The sequence below is a fragment of the Charadrius vociferus genome, unplaced genomic scaffold, assembly GCF_000708025.1.
Source record: "Charadrius vociferus isolate BGI_N301 unplaced genomic scaffold, ASM70802v2 scaffold259, whole genome shotgun sequence".
Taxonomy (NCBI): domain Eukaryota; kingdom Metazoa; phylum Chordata; class Aves; order Charadriiformes; family Charadriidae; genus Charadrius; species Charadrius vociferus.
In genome coordinates, this window is record NW_009661368.1 from 1,836,675 (window position 1) to 1,857,552 (window position 20,878).

Here is a 20,878-nt window from a genome sequence, read left to right on the forward strand (position 1 = left end):
GGCAACATTTTGATTTCCATAAAACGGAGTTAATACAAAGGAAAAAAATCTTTGCTGGAATTAGATTGCATTTCCCCAGCATTGGCTGGCCTCAGAACTGTGCTTCACAGCCTCTGCTAACAAATATCCAACGTTAACAGGTAGAAGACAAGGAAGAAGGGCACTTCTGAAGAAATGATCAGGACATACAGAATGACATACCCTCACACCAGTGAGTGTGGGTGTGCTATTTGCCAGGAGTGGGAGGGCTTTTGAGTAACAGCTACATGAATGAATTTTTTTAAATTACTGCTATTTTGGATACACTCTTCGAGAGTTTAGGAGGTAGGCACTTCCTACTTCCACTCTTATTGGCAGCAAAAAATGAATATATATACACGTGTGTACATATATCCACCAGACAAAAAGAAACACTAGCAACAAGAAGAGGTTCTGTACGGAGGGAGCCAAGAAAAATAAAACATAGAGCCAAGTCTTCCTCTGCCTAAATCCATTTACTTCTAAAGAATTACACTAGTAAGAAATTTAGCCTATTGTACGTGGAAAAGTTAGCACGCCATTAACATCTGAAAAGTTATTAGAAATGAAACCCAAGTCTGGGCAAAGCATACTCCAGATTAGTCAGGCTCATCTCATCAACACATGAAGCATGATAGACCCCAACAGCTGGTTGAAATGAACTGACTCTCTAGGTAACCGCTTTGAGAAGTTTGCCTTCTGCATCTTACAGGTTTCCTACTCCTGCGGTATCATAACTCTGTTAGACAGTGGCCACGGTGACATCTGATAGCATGTGGCTGTTGACAGCTCTGGCACATGCGAGCTGGGGCCTTCTGAACAGGAATTAAAACAAAAATGGAGAAGTTTTGCTCTTTGCATGTATTTCACCATGTTGGAGGACTTTTCTGTTTAGGCAAATACTTTGGAGAAGGGCTGTTGCTGCGGAGAACTACTGCCTTGTCTGGGAGTATTAATGCTGCCACTGGATTATGGTTATGACCAAAGACATCAGACAGTCAGTGAGTTGCCAGGAGATCTAGCTTGTTTAAACTAAATTTTTCTGAAGCAGCAGCAAAGATGGCCATTTTTGCTGGTTCTTCTCCCAGTGAGTGTTTAAAGACTCTTGTTTGTAAGAGGCAGAGTATTAAAACATAGTGAATTCTTAAATAATGAGTTAAAAGCAGTTTTAGTCTTTCAGTATCTTGTTATTTTAAACATGTTTTTCTCTCAGTGTTTGTGCAACAGATTTACAGTTAGTATAAGGGAACTGCACAGAAGGAGCAATGAACTGGTAGTATGATACATGTTGAAAAACTCAAAAATTCAAAAATCCAAATACAGACTAGTGAAATTCCGTCTGTGCATTGGTGGATAGGTACAGTAATTAGCCCATGTAGACAGGGCATACTGGGAGTAGTTCAAGACAAGCCTTGTGCAGGTACTAGCTAGATCTGTGATGTGCTTTGCCTTCATTTGAATTTTAGCATAGATTGATAAACACATTAAAAAGTCAATTTGTTTAGGTGTTATTCCTGGTAGAAAGAGGGAGAAATTCTTTGAAAGGGAAGTATTGTTTGGATTTCTACCTAGTGGATAAACTGAAAGTGTTTAGACAGTGTATAATGAAGTGGTTTGGGTCTCTGGTCTGTAATAAATGCTTCAATTTTATAGTTCCAAATCAACTTTACCCATAAAATCTTAAAGGACTTTCTCTACTTAGCAAATCAACTAGGACTTAGTGTCCATAGCCAGGGTATCCTCATGTGTTATCAAAAAAGCTGTGCAGATCTAAGCTTATACAACTCCTACTAATAAAAGAAAAATTTTGGAAGATTTACTTTCACATTATCAGTAGTTAGTCCAAAATCTGTATTAGATAAGGTGCACAAGATTTTTTTGTCATCAATAATTGGATTATTGATAGCAAAAGAATGGTGCTGGTGTGAAGTCCAATCCACAATAAAATTATTTGGTGGGTTTCAGTTCAAGAAGTAATCAAGTTAATATGCGAGTCATTCATTTTATTAAACAGTCCTTGTTCAACATTCTCCATTTTTACTGTCATTGTGCACTTATCACTCTTTATTTCTATATGATTTCAGTCATTGCTTAAAGGGTCTTAATCAAAGTATAAGTCCAGATCCTGTAACACACTCTTACAATATAAATGCAGTTTGAACACGGATGTAAATGTAATCTGCAAAATCCTGTGTAATGCTTCATTTTCTAAATGCCCTCTGCATTCATTTCCACCACAACTTCAAGAAAGTAGACTGCTTTTTCTTACCAATCCTTTCTGAATGCCCTGATATAATCCTACTCTGTTCCTCCTCCTGATTCCCAGCAGAATTTCAAGGAAAAGCATTTTACATAGATTCACCTATTGTCATAGAGGTTAAAGCCTTGTCCCCATTTAAGGAAACCCTCTTGGACTGATCTCTGCTCTGCACTTGTTTCATTTGATTTATCTTCTGTTGTTCGTAGTTTCACTGATCACTTTCTTATTACTTTTACACTTCCATCCATTTCAGTTTTGTACTCCTTTTCGAGCGATTTCTTATACCGCCCCTGCCACCTGCTCCCACCTGATGAATTATCTGCTCAAACTGTTGATCTTGACCTGGCATGGTCTCTTCCGCAGAAAATAAATGATGCCACACAGAAGTATAATGATGCCTTAATAAACATCCCAGTTACATTTGCTCCTCTGCAGAAGTGCAGAGCTTGAAAGGTGCTGTCCCAAATGCATGCTGATGCCTGGGCGGCAGTGAAAGGGAAGAGATAGGAGGTAGGAATTAAAACAAAAATGGAGAAGTTTGGCTCTTTGCATGTATTTAACCACACTTGAAAATTCCTTGCACCTTTTTCCAAGCTCTTGTCTGCACTTACACTCATGATTACTAGAAACAACAATAAATATATTTTAATTCTTTAAACATTTTAAATGGCTTTTTTTAAAATAGTTTGTTGTTGGTTTTTTTTTTAATATTTGGGCTTGCCTGCAGCAGCAATTCATTTTTCAGAAAGTCATTATTATGAGTAATTTCATAGAGGTCAGATGCCCTCTGTTACTTTTCCGTCTGAGGCCCCAGAAAAAAAAATGCAGGGAAGTTTATGAAGTTTTTTATTCTGTTGCAGAGTTGGATAGTAGAGACAGTTAATGCACTCTTTCAGCTCTTCCAGGATTTTAGCGTCTGGACTTTTGATCCACTAGACTGCTTGGTGAATTCCTGCAGGCCTTAAATCCAGTTATGATGGATATAATATATAGCTTTTTTGTACCCAGTGAGGTCGCTCACTTCAGCAGTGGTTACATCATGATACCTGTGCTGAAGAAGTCATTTCTGTCAGTAAGTGACCTTTCTGATTATTGGATTTTTTTACCATAACTCATAGTTGTTATTTCTTGCTGAGATTCAGGAAAGGCTGATCCTGTGCAGCTGCAGCCTCCTGTTGTTGCTGTCTGGTTTTTTAGGCTTTGTCCCGTATGATAAATTTCAGTTATCACTTAGGACAGGACAGGAATGCAACACTGAGACTCTGGTGATTATGATCTGTAAATGATCTGTGTACTGGCCCTGGATCTAATTCCTTCCTTGGATCATTTGAGACACAATTTAAAGAACACGGCTTCATATTTGTGTTTCAATCATTTTCTTTTTTTTCTTTGAATTTTTTTTTTATTTTAATAATCTTGATGAATACTTGGAAACTATATTTATTTTCCATATCGGTTGGAAACTTTTCCTTTTGACGTGGATTGATTTGTTTTGCACAAGTTTCTTACAGAATGGAACCAACAGTACTAATTTTACTACTGATAATTATTAGTATTCTTATTATTAATAGGCCTTCATATCTGCAAAGAAACAGTAGGGTAGTATCCCAGATGGTCTGGAAAGAGAAAGGAAAGCACTGGAGGGTATCAAAACTGGGAGCTTTTTGAGGCAGGAGGACTTTTATTCCATGTTGGTAAAAGATTTTTGTAGGGCAGTATTGGTGTTGAGAGCAGTACCTTAATAAATTTACAATGGTAATAAGAAAGATGCAGCATATTTGCCTGATCTATCAAGAGAGTGATATGATTCCCCCAAAACTTCAGGCGAAAATGATTACAAGTACGTGCTACCAAAGCCAGCACCAGCACACCTGCAGTCATGCCTCTCGAGAGGGATTATTTCAGGCAGGACCTTAAAAGAAGTTACTTCCACCTTTGAAAGCGATTTCAAAGGATCGTAGATTGATTCTTATCGCAGTTGCTGCAGCCTGCTCACCGTTGGCTGCAATGAGAGGTGAAGAGCAGGATGAGGCCCTCTGTGTGCCCCCTTCCTTGGGTGGAGAAATGGCCAAACACTATGTAGGTGGATCTATACATATTGTACGTATTAAATACTCTTTTGGGTGGCTTGCTTAGGTATCCCACATTCTGACAACACAGTAAGGGATACAAAAGAAACCTGTGGACTAGAATTAGTAGGTGATTCCTCTCTGACCTGGACTGCGTCAGTGCCAGCAGGAGGAAAGCCTTCTCTTTAATGAAACCTCTTCACCTATAGACTCTGTTCTTTTCCACAGCATGGATTGAATTTTGGCTGTTGTGTGTGAATCAGGAATGGTGTTGTGCATGTACAGACTGCGTGTTTGAAGGAGATGTTTTGACCTTTCTCATCTCTGACTGGTGTTGCAAAGATGGAGTGATGTAGAACAGAGATTTTGTGACAGAGTAATAATAAGAAAGAATCTGACTGCCAGTTGCTCATTACTGGATCTCTTTTAAATGCCAGAACCTTCTATATTTGCTTTCAAACAACACTGAGCACCTAAATCACCATAGTAAACAGATATAGAAAGAGACAGAAAGGTTAAAAGTGTACTCATAATCTCTTGCTTTTCCTCCTAAACATGTTTGATAGCAATATTGTTTCTTAAAAACAATATGACCTCATTTGTAAAGCAATATTCATGCTAAACTAGTCAGCTGTTAAATATACCCGGCACTGTGCATTATGATGAAGCTAAACCAGAATTTCAATTATTTTCTGGACACATTTAAAATTATAATACTTTACTGGGTTAGTGTTATAGTTCATCCAAATTACTCACAAAGTATCATATCAATCTCTTGCAACTGCTTATTGCTTACATATCTGAGAAGTTAGTCGAAGTAAGATGCTGTCTGGGGTAATGACCTTCATGCTGGCTTAGTGCTTTGATGGTTATGTGGCTATAAGCGCAGGGATGTCTAATGGTCAAAAGTCAACGTTTGTTGGCCATAATATTTGTCACAAAAGAAACAGACTATTCATTTGGACCAACATTTGCAACAGTATGTTCCTGAAAGGAAAATAAAGAGGGAAATAAAACACTTGATGATCTGTGTATTCTTCACTAGCGTTCCTTTTACACTGAAATACCAGCAAGTGAAAATTCACACTTCAAAATTGTTTGCAGATTTTTATTGCCCAGAATGCAAGATCAAAACAAAGTGAGAAGTTGAGGAAGATGTATTTCATTATACTCCCACTTTCTATTTATGTACCTTATCTAAAGAGATGTTAAGAGACAAATGATGTTGCGTCCATGGTTTAACCAACTATGAGTAACCAGCATAGATTTATGAATATTACTGGCAAGTATGCCTTAAAGCAGATCTCTCTGGAGCTGCAATATGGCTGTGTATCCAAAGGGAAAATCAAAAGGCCCACTGCTCTTTAGACAAATGTTATAATAATAGTGTACTTTTAAAGCCATATTAATATTTTTAAAAAATAGGCTGTAATACCAGGTCCTAGTCAACAAGTTATTGCAAGGAGCTTGCATTTTATGCAGCATCTTCAGCTGCTCATGAATTCTGCACTTTAATAAATACATGTAAGAAGTGCTGTTGGCTTCGTGTCTACCCATCACTGGATCGTGAAGCTGAGTACTCAGGTAGCTCTAGATTTTCATTCCCCGTACAAGCACAATGCACTTCCCTGTGTGCTCCTGCAGAATATGTACGAGAAGTAGCATTTTGCAGTTCAACAGGCAGGGAGGCTGGGGTTTTGAAGAGAAAATGGCTGTTCATGGAGGTTATCCATAAAAACATCTCAGCTTTGAACTGACCCTGCGTGACTTGCAAGAGGCCAACTCAGCAGTCAGTGGCAGATGCCGGAGTTACGACAGCTGAGCCTGTCTCTTAGCCCCTTGCTCTGGCAGGTTTTCTGTGAAGGCTGACTTATTTAATCCTTAGTCACATTACCAAAATCAGGCTGCTATTGTTTGTGTATTAATAATTGATTATTAAGTAATTATGGCAGTGAAGCAACATCATGCCTCTCTTTATGGCACAGAAGCCTATCTACTCTTACTCCAAATGGGACAACCTTAACATGTTTGTGAGCTTTCTTGAATTGAGGCTTAAATTCTTCTGCATGAGACTAGGTGCTCTATTGTATTTAGCCAAGCTGGTCTGTTTTGAATTGGAGAGGCCAAGAAATAAGCAGCCTTTGAAAAATAATAATCAAATAATTTGTCTCTCACATTGTGCTATTCAGCGCACTGAACAAGCATCGGTTATTAACAGAAACAGTAATTTCCCACAGTAGCAGACCATACCTAAACACTCAAAAAGAACTGTGTGAAGGGCTAGTACTTCAAGATTTTTACACACCGAACATAGTAATGGAAAGGAATATGATTATATGGATCTATTTTTAGAATAAACATTGTGCTTTCCTACACAGAATTCTTCACTCTGATCAAGAGCCTTTCAGGGAAAATGTTGATGTTTCACTGGTTTATTACATCTAATATGTCCAGCTTCAAGTGTACCCCATGTACATTCAAACCAGGGCCCAACTCTTTTCAGGGGAAATATGTTGTCAAGAAACGCTGTCCATGAGATAAGCCACGGATGGATTCAATAGAAATGAGTCAAAGATTTATTTTTTTAGGATAAAAAGCAAGTGTCCATAAACATAATCCTCATCGTCTTTCTATTTATACTTGTATTTAATATAAATGCACTTCATTACTGGAGAGCGGTCTTCACAGCCATACAATAGCAAACAAATTCTTCAGAAGCATCTTTAATTATTCATTTGGCTGTACTATATTTTATGCTACTTTTCATAAATGTTAATCTTTATTATTGCCCTACCAGGAAAAAAGAAAGAAGGAAAGAAATACCTGTTATTAAATGACCTATCAGGTTGACATGGATAAATGTTGGTAGCTATTTAATTGTTTCCCATCTGCAGTTTTATACAGTTTCTATCAAACTGAAGGGTAATTTTTTTAGTAGCTGCTTATTTTAAATGTACAAAACCCTTGTGTGTAATTCCATTAGCTGCCCTACAGCATTGCAATCTACAGTTTCCCTGAGGCTGTTGTGAAATATTGATGAAATCCTTGCTTTTGTGGCTTCCTCTGATACACTAAACATTTGTCTGATGTTAGTTGAACTTGAATGGATCTGTTCAGAGTTATATCAGTAGTGACTTCAAAGGCTGTAAGGCTGTTACAGTTTTTTTTACAAACTGAAGTTTCAAAGCCTTACCATGTGGTACTTTAAAAAAACAAAGTTCATATCAAATGAACCAAAGTGCTAGCAATACACTGGTAAGACTCATTACAATTTCAATTTATATAGATATATATTTTTTTGTGATTCTGATTGGAAGCTCATGCCATTTAAAGAAATTTAGATTGGTGCTTAGGAGAACCTGGGATAATGAAAGAGGGAAAACATAATCTGAAACTTGGATTTTAAGTCAGGTAATCTATAAATTTACAAAGCCACTCTGCTGTTTTCCACAACAATAAATAGGACAAAAGAAAACAGAAGGCAGAGAGAGACAAAAGTTTCAGACTTATGTTTTCATCAGTGAAGTGTTTTACATTGGTGCAATTAAAATTACTAACAAGGGAAATATATTTTCTGCCGCTGTTATCCTTAATTGTTCAGGACCAAACTGCATTTTGGGAAGCACCCTTCGTGTCTGTACTAGCAATTAAATGCGATGCGTATTGATGTTGTGGTGATGTGATGACTGCCTGATGCCTGTCTAAAACTTTGCCCGCCGAGGACAGGACGAGGACGCTGGTGCATGGGACAGGCCGGCGGGAGGGACGGGGCAGAGGCGGGGGGGGTCCGCTGCTCGCGCATGGCAAAGGGCTGTGAAGGTCGAGTGCTTTGCGTTCAAGCGATGCAACACTTCGGAGCTTTCATTAGAAGCATATTTGCTGAAGATACAATCTGGAGAATGTCAAACACCTTCAGCTGGTTGAAACAATGAAATTGTAAGTTCCAGGGCTTTGTAGAAAATAACAAACAGAGATGTTTTTAACCAAAGGCAAATTATTCACTTACATCATAAGTCCTCATGTAAGGAACTTGAACTGTTGGCTCTGAACGTGGTTCCATCCATTTCTGCAACAGCTAGCACCTGGCAATGCAGCCATTCAAACTGACTGAATCCAGAGCAAGGCAAATATGACTGAAGTTGGTTTTTCTTTTCGCAGTGCAATAACTACAATGTAAACAACATCATCCTTAAGGAAAATTATTCAAGAAAAACCTCTATACTAATTCTGTCCCTGCTATGGACTCTCAACTCAGCACAGTGCATCAGCTCACCCCTCTTTTTTCAGTTTTCCTTTTGTTTAGGTTTTTTTTCCTGTTTAATTATTGGTTGTGCTTTGAGTTTATGGGTCGCTCACAAGCCAGTTCCCTGCACACATGCTTCCAACCACTGATCATTTTCATTTGACTCATAACTGTGTGGGATGCAATGTATGAAAGACATATTCTGTTCTCCTTTGTGCTGCTGACAGTCCCACTGAAGCTAGTGGATATTTTGCCTTCTTAACCAGTAGGAAATTGGACATTTAATAGAAAACTTTATAATACAAGTCTAATTAGAGTACGACAAAATGAAAGCCCAAAATTGCTTCGTTTCAGCATATATAAATAATGGTTATGGCTTCATGGAATTCCCTTTGCGTGTTAAAATTCAGTTATGGCAAAAGCCACTCCAAGTTCCCTTGCTCCTGAGCTGCAGTGGCTTGCAAGCTTGGCACCACAGAGGTTGCTTCTATCCTCCAGCAGTGGATTGGTAATGGATGTTTCTTTTCCTATTCTGCAGGAGACAGGAATTCATGCCCTACTATCAGCTGCTGTAACTGTTTGAAAAACAAAGTTCTTTAAAAAAAAAGGACAAAAGAATACTGGGAAAATCTCTCCTTTGAGATGACAAGTTGATTTGGACACAAAATTGCATCACTAGTGTGGTGGTTGAAACTTCCTTACTGAGCCACTGCAAAACAAATTTGGATGTGATGGTAAATAGTAATAGCAGCAAAAGGTGCAAGTAATTTCCCATTATCCAATACAATTAACTGGCCTCCCAGAAAAGAGGTAATTGAATGTATTCAGCCTTTTCTGAGGTTTTGAGAACATCTAACGCCTTACTCAGGATACACATGACTTCAGGAATAAACCTCACGCTACCATGATGTTTAGACCAGATGACAGAGGTGCTCCTTCATCTCCTACACCCGTGATTCAGAGCATGATGCTCTCTGCTCCCTCCGGAGTGAGAATGGTAACCTTTCCCTGTGTTTTCATTCCATCTTGCAGAACTTAACAGGAAGTTATTTCCCTGGTACAGAAATTGTTAACATAATTAAAAAACTTCTGAAATCATATAATTCACCCTTGTGTTACAAATTTCATGTTCTGAGAGTTCTTTCCATGAAACTCCGTTGCATTTCCAGAGTGCTGCATTGGTTTTAGTCCTGTTAAATTCCAAAATGTCTTTGGTATAAGAGTTATGCAACAGAGTAGGGATTTTTTTTTTTCCTCGGTAACCAATTTCTCTTCAGTTGATTTTCAAACTGGGATGAATCTATAGCTATGAACTTTTACAAAGAGCCAGGTTAAGATTTGTCTTTGGGTAGCTAATGTGGTTAGACATTTTTGAGAAAAAGGAATGAGAAGTGGTCATTATCCATTATCTGCATGAAATATTTCAGAGAAGAAAACAGCTTCTGCCAAACACAAAAAGATGTTTGAGCTGAAGCCAGACAAGAAGGAAACAAGATCACCTTATAGCACTGTGAGATTGCTCTGCTAATGATGTTATTTCAAGTAAAACTGGAATATATATATGAAGAAGTGCAGATGGTGCATGGATTTTACATGGATTAGCGGTGTTGTTCTGGACAATGATTCACTGTCCCTTTTCTTGGCAGAAAATAAATTTTCCAGTCTTGGAAAGAAATGTATATATATATATTTAGAAATGTTTCTCTATGAGGAAAAAGAGCAAATTTGAGTGAAAATAGCATCCACTGGTGGAAAAATTAACAGTCAGAATGAACACTAAAAAAAAAAGAGGTTTTCACACTCTACAATTCAAGGTCAGAAGTGATGTATAACGTGGTGCAAATTACAGGTTAGGCAGGGGTACGAAGGCCTGAAAGTCAATAGTAGATTCAGCATCCCTGGGAGCTTGGCTCAGTGCTGTCTGCATAGTAGGGTCAAGGCTTCAAGCTGGAAATGGGTGGAGTTTTAGACCTGTACGTTCAAAATAGAGTTTTTGCAGGTGCATTAACTGGACGTGCTTTCTTTTTGTTACTCTGTAGAAATAAGCTATAAATATCTAAGAAAATGTCATCTTTTGAAGAATAAAGAATCAGCTGTTCATTGCAAACCTTGTCCCTTGTCCTAGTAAAGCAGGTTTCTTGAGTTACCATGAATCCAATCACAAAGGCACAGCAGAAAATTTTTTAAAAAGTTAAAGCATGTTGAAATTGGATTTATTATTATTATCCATATGATAATATTACCCTTCCTGATGTCATGATTTTGACATATGCTGTCTTGGGATCAATCAACACTAAAGCCAAATACTTTTTTTCCATTTAGGAGGTCAGAAATTGCTTCCATTCAATGCTCTGAAGCTCCTGGGTTTTGTCCAGTCTTCAAGACAGTGAAATTTCAGTCCCCCACTTCTTCAGGACTGCACATTGCCCATCTTACATCCCTGCCTGGGCCTGTTTAATTTCGGTGGGAAAAATTCTCATCTGGGAAAAGCAGGAAGCCTTCATCTGGTTATTGAGTTTGGATTTCTTTAATTTTATTTTTTTTTTCCTGTAAGACAGCTATATGTGAGCATCTCAGAGGTTTGGAATGTCAGAATAAGGCTGGAGGAGAACTGGTGGGAAGAGAACAGGTCACTCGACAATTTATTATATGGACATCAGTATGACATGCAAAATTTACGTTACTCATTACAGACAGTACATTTAAAGCACGTGGGTGTACAAGCTTAAGACACCCTTTACTTATAAAATAAATAATGCAAAGTCCACTTCAATTAATGTTATTTCTGTTAAATAGCTACGTCAGTTCATATCAAACTTCATGTCTAATGAAATCTTACTAAAAAAATACTCTTGGAAGGACACATGCATTTCTTGTACCCTAGGTTGTCTGCACAGAAGAGGTCTCCACTGCCCTTAAAATGCCCACAGCAATTTAAATCATTTAAATAAACAAAAATGGTTTTACAAGTAGGATACTGAAATGCATTTTCCAAGCTGCCCAGAACCCTTAATCATTAAAATGGAGCTGACTAATGGTTTTGTGAAACGTTGATGGTGCTTTCTAATAAGTTACTTTTACCACTTTCATAAGATTGTGTCTGTATCTTATACAGACACCAAAAAAAAAAAGAGAATTTCTCAGCACGAGTTACTCTTCTGTAAAGGTTATAGTAAACATGTCAATGCCTAATTAAGCAGAAAATTTTATCTGTATTGTGGGGGATGTGCAGCTGTCTGGTACTTCTGCTTCTCCTAGTAAATCCTTTTAGAAGGACAAAGGATATTGTGAGGAAGAACCTGCTCTATGCATCTTCCAAAGGAAACAATTACCTTCCGGTGAAAAATGGGTTAATAGTATTCAAAGAATTGGTGCTGAAAGGGAGAATTAAATTTGCACCGACCCACAACTGTGTGAATGCTATTTGTTGTCTGTTTTGTCTGATTCCTTCATTGGATTCCCTCCGTATTTTTGTTTTGCTCGGTGTAATATGCTTGGCGCTGTGATACATCCTGGCAAGGGGCCAGCATCGCTACCTACGCTGTACAGTATCTCTAACACCGCGAGAACCATGTCAGTCCTGCTCATCGGTTCGTGCTGCTTGTTTAACAAGGTCACTACTCGTGACGCGGAGGAGCTTTTGCCGCCTCCATGTCCCTCTGTTCTTCTTGTCCCCCCTGAAAAACATACACACTCAGAAAGGGGTACATGGAAAGTATTATCTGGTTATTAGGGAAGAAGTTCAGGGAGGAGAAAAAAATGTCTTGTTCTCAGTGTTGTCTTTGCTGCTTGCCTCAGTCTGATCATCTGTAAATGGGGCTACTAATGTTTGCTGTACCCCAACACACTACTAAAAGGCTTATTTTTTAACACTTAATATTTAGCTTCTTTGCTGAAAGCGTCTGCTGAAAAGCATAGTGTTCCTGCTACTGTGCCATTATAAGAGAACTCATGTAGGTTTCTTAGCCCGTCCACAGAAAGCGCCGTCATTTCCTGCTTCTCATACTGCAGCTTCATCCAGGAAACAGTTCCTCTAGTTCTGGTTCGTCTCTTTGGCTTGATGGTAAACATGTGTTGGAAGGGGTGAGGTACACATGCAAATAGACTGAAAAATTGAAACACATATCTGAAAAGGCTTTGGAAGGCTTTGGCCTTCAGTTAATCAAAATGTTTTTACCTTTTCTGCCCATCTCTCTTGATTTGCTAAAAGGATATCCTTTGTGCAGGAGTACCAAATTCAAGAGAGCAAAATGAGCCATGTTCTGAAAGACCCATAAAATGGGTTTTCTCAGAAAATGGGAAGGAATTGGATTTTAAACAAGTAACACTTTTAGGCTAATTTACCTTGTGCTTTGAGCTTTGAGGGTTACTTTCCAATTACATATACTAGAGCTTTATTTTATTTTGGCTAAGTTGTTTTTAAGGGCAGCTTTGATTTGGGGGTTTTGTCTTTCTTTTTTTCTTTTTTTCTTTTTTTTACATACTTACCCGACACAAAACACTTGATTTTAAGTAACCACACCAAGGTGCGCTTGAGACTGCAGTGCAGTCACTAGGATTAGCAGCACTGCGTTTGCACCAAACTGGAGGAGCTCATCAACATATCTCCCACGAAGACTTATGCTTCTGAAATCAACATTTAATTTTGATGAGTGGCTGTCAACAGTGAATTGTTTCAATGTCTGCTTGCATTGTGCATAACAGCTTTGCAGTGGCTGTTAAAAGAATTACACTGGCATTTTGTGAAAACATATCTGAACCACTTGTTCTGCTCCATCCCTTCTTGTTGGGGTCTGGGAGTGAATTGCTGACTGTGTTGAGTCATTGTGAATTTATCCACTGACTTCATCAGAGTCAGTTCACTCTTAAAAATCCTCTTCTCTCATTCTTTATTCTGTTTTTAACCAGGTTATTTCCTGTAACTTAGGCAGAATTAGTGCTGATGTAAGGCCAGAAAAAAATTGAAACTGAATTCCGTAATTAATTTTAAAATTTACAACGCTTCCAGTATCAGGTTTATCTTATTAATGAAATAGTTAATCTGTCAAAGAAAATCTTTCTGGACTTGTTCTACTTTTCCAGTTTTACAGTTAACTTTGGTCTACCTCTGTCACATCCTAATACTCTTGTGTGACTTCCGAGGGTTCTTGCCCTGAAATTTATGTATTTGTTCTTATTGAAGCACAATTTGCTTTTATGGTACACAGTACACTACTTTTATAAACAAAAGAGTTCCACTTATGCCTATTAGTGCTTTCAGATGTTGCATTTTGACATACAAATTATTTGTGTACATTCTAAAGTGCATTTTTAGGTGATCAAATGGCAAAAGGTTACTGTACCTAGATGATGCTATGAACCAGGAAGATTATGGCAGTTATTTTTCTTCTGTTCCTTGCCAGTTCTACCCTTTGTCTCACTGAGGCTAAAAACAATTTGATAGAATTGAGGCTTTTAGTATAAACTTTAAATTCTTACATATGAATTTTCCAACTGTCCCATTACAGGACAGTTAGAATTATACTTCCATGACAGGAAAATTATTAACTCAGAATCTCTGGCAGTTATAAAGAATTACGATCATCTGCCAATATAATGCAGCAGCCTTCACAAAAAGAGAAATCATTTGGCTTTTTTTCACTCCCAGAACTAACAGGCAGTAAAGTTGTAGATTAAAACAAAGTCTGGTGAAGAAAACACATAGTGAAACTAGAAAGCTTGGACTGTAGTATTCTCCCTTAACAAGATATTTCATATATTGACATTGCATTTCAGGTTATGTCCAAGAGGAAGATTTGAAGGAAGAGGAAGATATAAAGGAGGAGGAAGAAGATGACGATGACAACAACTCAACTGCTCAGCTCCAGGGCAGCAATGACACTGGCACGGATGAGGAACATGAAGTGGGTCCTGAGCAGAAAGGGAACTTTAGTTACCAGAATTCCCCTGGCAGTCATATATCTAACCAGGATGCAGAAAACGAATCACTACTAAGTGACGGTAGTGACCACGTGGCAGATATTAAAAGCATTTGCTCTAGAGAGCCACAGGATCCAAAAAACAGCGCCCATCCCAAAGCCCAGAATGAAGCACACGATTGCATGGACAAAATGACAGCGGTCTATGCCAACATACTGTCAGACTCTTATTGGACAGGCTTAGGGCTGGGTTTCAAGTTGTCTAACTCTGAAAAGAGGAGTTGTGACAACAGAAATGGAGGGAACAAAGCTGATTTTGATTGGCACCAAGACGCACTGTCAAAAAGCTTACAGCAGAATTTACCTTCCAGACCTGTCTCGAAACCCAACCTATTCAGCTCGGTCCAGCTCTACAGGCAGAGCAGCAAAATGTGTGGAACTGTGTTCACGGGCGCCAGCCGGTTTCGGTGCCGGCAGTGCAGCGCTGCCTATGACACATTGGTAGAACTAACAGTTCATATGAATGAGACAGGTCACTACCAAGATGACAACCATAAAAAGGATAAGCACAGACCTACCAGCTACTCAAAGCCCCGAAAAAGGGCTTTCCAGGACATGGACAAGGAAGATGCACAAAAAGTACTGAAATGTATGTTCTGTGGTGACTCTTTTGATTCCCTTCAAGATCTGAGTGTTCATATGATAAAAACAAAACATTACCAAAAAGTGCCTTTGAAGGAGCCGGTACCAACCATTTCTTCAAAAATGGTCACTCCAGCGAAGAAACGTGTGTTTGATGTTAACAGGCCTTGTTCCCCAGATTCCACAACAGGGTCTTTCTCAGATACTTTTTCTCCTCAGAAGAATGCGAACCTGCAGTTATCATCTAACAACCGCTACGGCTACCAGAATGGCGCCAGCTATACATGGCAATTTGAGGCCTGCAAATCCCAGATTTTGAAGTGTATGGAATGTGGAAGTTCCCATGATACCTTGCAGCAGCTCACGACTCACATGATGGTCACTGGCCATTTCTTGAAAGTCACAAGTTCAGCTTCAAAGAAAGGAAAGCAACTTGTTCTGGATCCTTTAGCTGTGGAAAAAATGCAATCACTGTCTGAAGCACCAGCCAATGACAGCCCGGTTTCAAAATCAACCAGTAAATCATCTGCAGAATGCATAGCTCCCACCTCCGAGCTAAAAAAAGAATGTAAAAAAGATAAAGCTGATGATGCAAACAAAGATGAGAAAGCGGTAAAAACTGAAGAGTATGAAGACACTCTTCAGAAACCACTGGATCCCACAATGAAATACCAGTACCTCAGAGAAGAAGATTTAGAAGACGGTTCAAAGGGTGGTGGGGATATTTTAAAGTCCTTGGAGAACACTGTCACAACAGCCATCAATAAAGCTCAAAATGGAGCGCCCAGCTGGAGCGCATATCCCAGCATCCATGCAGCTTATCAGCTCTCAGAAGGAGCTAAGCCGTCTTTGCCTGTGGGTTCCCAAGTACTGCAGATCAGGCCAACGATCACCAATAAATTGAGGCCCATAGCTCCGAAATGGAAGGTCATGCCTCTGGTCCCTATCTCAGCAAATGTGGCCCAGTGCACTCAAGTGAAGAAGGAAACTGATGACAAGGAGGAGGTACAAAAGGACTATGTTAAAGAGGGCATCCAAGCTGAGCCTGCCTTGCTCAGCCAGAGCGAGAGAGAACCTCCCCTCAAATCTGAAGCCTCTGCAGAGCCAAAAAAGACAGAACCGTGCCCCTTGAAAGAAGAAGACAAAATTAAAGAGGACAGCGGAAAAGAAAAACCAGTCCTCAAGGAATCAACAGCAGCTTCTCTTAGTAATGGTTGTGCTGCTGCCAACCATTCATCTGAACTGCCTTGTGTCAACCCTCTCAGCGCGCTGCAGTCAGTACTGAATAATCACTTGGGCAAAGCCACTGAGCCTTTAAGGCCTCAATCCAACTCCAGCCCCAGCTCTAGCACAATTTCTATGTTCCACAAACCTAATCTAAATATGATGGAGAAGCCAGTTTTATCTCCTGCTCCAACCCCACCAAAGCCTGCAAGCGTATCCAGGCACTATTTGTTTGAAAACAATGATCAGCCTATTGACCTGACCAAATCCAAAGGCAAGAAAGCTGAGTCAGCTCAAGCACAATCTTGTACTTCTCCACCTCAAAAACATGCTCTGTCTGACATTGCTGACATGGTCAAAGTTCTTCCCAAAGCTACAACACCAAAACCTGCTGCATCTTCAAGGATCCCATCTATGAAATTGGAAATAGATGTCCGACGCTTTGAGGATGTCTCAACAGAAGTCTCCACTCTGCATAAAAGGAAGGGCAGACAGTCAAACTGGAACCCTCAGCATCTTCTCATTTTGCAAGCTCAGTTTGCTTCCAGCCTCTTCCAGACATCTGAAGGTAAATATTTATTATCAGATCTAGGCCCGCAAGAGCGCATGCAGATTTCAAAATTTACTGGACTGTCAATGACCACCATCAGCCATTGGTTGGCAAATGTCAAGTATCAACTTAGGAAAACCGGAGGAACAAAGTTTTTGAAAAACATGGACAAAGGACATCCAGTCTTTTATTGCAGCGACTGTGCATCTCAGTTTCGAACCCCATCTACTTACATTAGCCACTTAGAATCGCATCTAGGTTTCCAAATGAAAGACATGAACAGGCTGGCTGTGGAGCAGCAAACCAAGGTAGAGCAAGAAATCTCCAGAGTTTCAGTTCAGAGATCTCCTGAAACAATAGCTGGAGAAGAGGACACAGACTCTAAGTTCAAATGTAAGTTGTGCTGTCGGACATTTGCGAGCAAACATGCAGTAAAACTTCATCTAAGCAAAACACACAGCAAGTCACCAGAACACCATTCACAATTTGTAGCAGAAGTGGATGAAGAATAACTCTTAAGGTATGCATGCTCTATAGTGAGTTTTAATTTCATCATTTTAAGGAGGCTTCATAAGATATTTGTACTTTCTTAAATGGAGGAAAACAGTATAAAATGCATAATGTACTCCTGCTTCATTAATCTAATTGTCTGTACATATCCATTTTATAATGTTTTCAAGAAGAGAGCTTGGTAAATGCATAACCACGTTGCCCTATATAGAAAAGTTCCTTCTTAGTGTTTTCAAAATAGCTGTTTCCCAGTTCTCACTCTCTTTTTTGTTTCTAAGGAGTAATCGTTTCATGTCCTATGCGCTTCAATGTGAAATGCAACAAGTAAATGCTACTCTCTGCAATGACAATAGAAAAAGCAGGGGAAAAGCACTGATAACCGAAAGATTATTACCTCCTTCAGTGCTAACACACCAGTAAATCTGATTTTGATGGGGGAAAAGAAGGCAATTCAAATGTGAAATTAGCAAAATCTTAATTATTCCAAGTTTCTCATAATCTCAAACACAGCCTCAAGAATCTACAAATAACTCTGAAAATTTTATATCTAGAAGTTCGGTTATTTTTTTGTTGATATTCGGATATTCAGTTTTGTGTAATACTTTAATATTTCACACTTACTTAAACACTTACTATTGTGAGTGGCCTTTTTTGTCGCATCATTTTATCCTATCTCTCCATCATTCCTTTTCTAATACTTAAGATGTTTGATTATATTTTGTTTCATGTTGGTGGGAGTGCTAGTCAATCCATAAACATCACTGACTTCAGTGCAAGTTTTCATATAACTTGAGGGGGGTGGTGGGGGTTAATGCTTAATTGAGGAAGCAACTAGATTTTTTACAAGCTTAATATTTCAAAGACCTGTTAGTAGAATACTTCTACATTAGTGTTGCTATTTTTTTGCTGAAAGATACACCAACCGAAGTACTGCCACAACAAATGTTTATAACATGTAATGTAATATTCAGATGACACGCAATTTTTGCATTTTTAATTTTACTTGATTCACAAACTTGAATATTTTTGATTTAAATAAATATGCAGAACATCAACTAAAAGTCCAAATAGAAGTTTTTTGTTCTAACGAGTTTATTTCCAGCAAGGCTCTGTTAGTCATTCCCAACAATTTCTCCCGCAGACTCAAGCTCTTCTTCTGTTTGCAGAATAATCATGTGCAGATTCAGATTTTCTCCAACGTGTTCATTACTTGAATAACATTCAGAAAATGAATTCATCAGACAGTCAAAATTAAAGATGTGTTGTGAGTTGTCACTTACGCCACCTGCTATTGTGGCTATTCTCTGCCTAATTGAGGGTGCACGCACTTTGAGGATGAATACCCATTTGTGTGAAGATTTCACATTTGTTTGCTGCAAATATTCATGAAGCTTTAAGAAACACTTTCTGTGTACAGAGCCAGCACAAGGACTGTGCACCACTTAAGCCCCATTAAAAAGGCTACTTTTGAATAATTTAAACCACTAATCAAAGGGTTACTTTGGGATGGGTAATAGAAGCTATTACTATAGAGTATAACGTCAGTATTCAAGTGCGATAAGATTTAAGTTTTGCATACATCTTGTATGTGCTGTCTGCATTTGGCTGGATTTATCCTTCCTGCATATTTTAGCCAGGAAAATTCCATCTAACTCAAAAGGAGATTGTTTTCTAAATAGGGCTAAAACCTTTAAGTTTGTATGTTGGCATTTTTACCCCAACTTTAGAGGTCAACAAATAAATGTTCCTTGTTTATCTATCTGACCATTCAAAATCAACATACCTGACAAAATATCAGAAAACTACAAGAGATTGGTTAGGAAAAATATACCATACTTTGTTTTCTTCCTCACCAGTTAATGATTATTAAGACTCAGACATTCATAGTTTTCACACAAGAGATATAAGAGCAAACCAATAATTTGGGTACTATCAAACAAAAGCTATCTGCCAAATATATTAATATAACAGTTATTTTGGCACATTCATGGCTTAATACATGACAAATGTTTCAGATTTGGTCTTAAAAGCACTGTGTTATTACTAAGAGGCAAACCAAACACCCACCTTTATAAACATGTTACTATTTCTGAGGATTTGGGGAACAAATACAAAGAAAAAAAATAATCTCCAAGGAAAAAAGTGGTTTCTGCATTGTGATAACTTGCACAGACACATCATGGGTATTATTCAGGTGATATGTAACTACATAAATAAGGTACTGTCCTTCCTGCCTTTGGGTACTGAGAAATTGCTGTCCTCTTAATACTCATCCATTTGTAATTTATATCAAGATGCAGGTTGTATCTTACCTTTGAAAAAATACATTTAAATTGCAATGACAGACTGATAGCACTGTTATCTGGAACTATAATTTTAGTTGGTATGCATGATAGCACAAATTGTATGAAATGATGGGGTATTTTGGATAGCATTGTAAAGATTTTATTACAGTTTTGGAGCCGTAAGCCTACCGAAGTTCTGACTATGTTAGAAATGTGGACACCAGAGTTTATTCATATGGTTTCTTCCTGAGATCTGCAAAGAGACTAAATCAAAAACCAGGGATTTTCAGAGTTTACTTATTCTTACCGTGTTATTTTTAAGATTCAGTATACATTTGATTAATAATATAGAGGAGAGCACAGTATTTAGAAACAAGAAATATAAAGCATACTGAGATTCTAAAAACACGCACGTGCATTTGCATTTACTTCTTCTAGGCAATATTGTAGTGAAATAGAAATAAAAATAGAGAAAATATATGGAAGTAAATGGAAATAAAACCGTGGAAAGAGTACTCAGAGTCTAGAAATACATAAAATACTTTATTTATTTTAATGAAATACACTTTTAAAGGTTATATTTTAAAATTTTAGCTATCATTAAAAATATAAATTAATAATCTGGGTTAGTACTGTAGAAAAATGTGTTATCTATACGGGTTTATTTTTAAGACCTCTGTGAGTCTGTTTATAAGAAAGTTGCTATAAATTCTTCTTAAATGTAAAGATCTATATATCTGTTTTATATTCATCTTTGGTGGTTTTTTTTAATTCTTCTAACTGATATGGGTTTAGTAATATAATGTAAAATTATGTGTAATACACAACAATCAGACGTTTCTATTCTCTTTCATTTAACTTGCTTCAAATTTGTTTTTATTGCTATTCTTCAAAGAAAACCCATAAACATTACAGAATGTGGCTTTAATTAGAAGTAATTTGTATGTTGACTTATACCTTTGAAGAACATTTGTTCATTTTTTCAACTAAATTAGAATTTTTATGTTGTCCTGAGAAGAAGAAAAAAAAAACCAAAAAAAAAAGACAAGGCAGAATTGTATTTCTCACTTTAAAGTCAGGTGAGATTGGCTATAAACTTGTCGGTAACCGAGGCTATCTGTGGTCTTATCTACAACTTTTTATAGAAATAAGTCTCTAT

General features: G+C 38.0%; 1 protein-coding gene across 1 annotated transcript in view; it reads left to right on the forward strand.

The window, feature by feature from the left end:
- TSHZ2 (teashirt zinc finger homeobox 2) overlaps nucleotides 1-17,436 on the forward strand; it is a 141,562-nt gene extending 124,126 nt beyond the window's left edge. Inside the window, exon 2 of the mRNA XM_009893359.1 lies at nucleotides 14,366-17,436. Coding sequence (XP_009891661.1) covers nucleotides 14,366-17,436 — 3,071 coding nt within the window. The remainder of the gene's footprint in view (nucleotides 1-14,365) is intronic.
- Nucleotides 17,437-20,878: the final 3,442 nt, after the last annotated feature.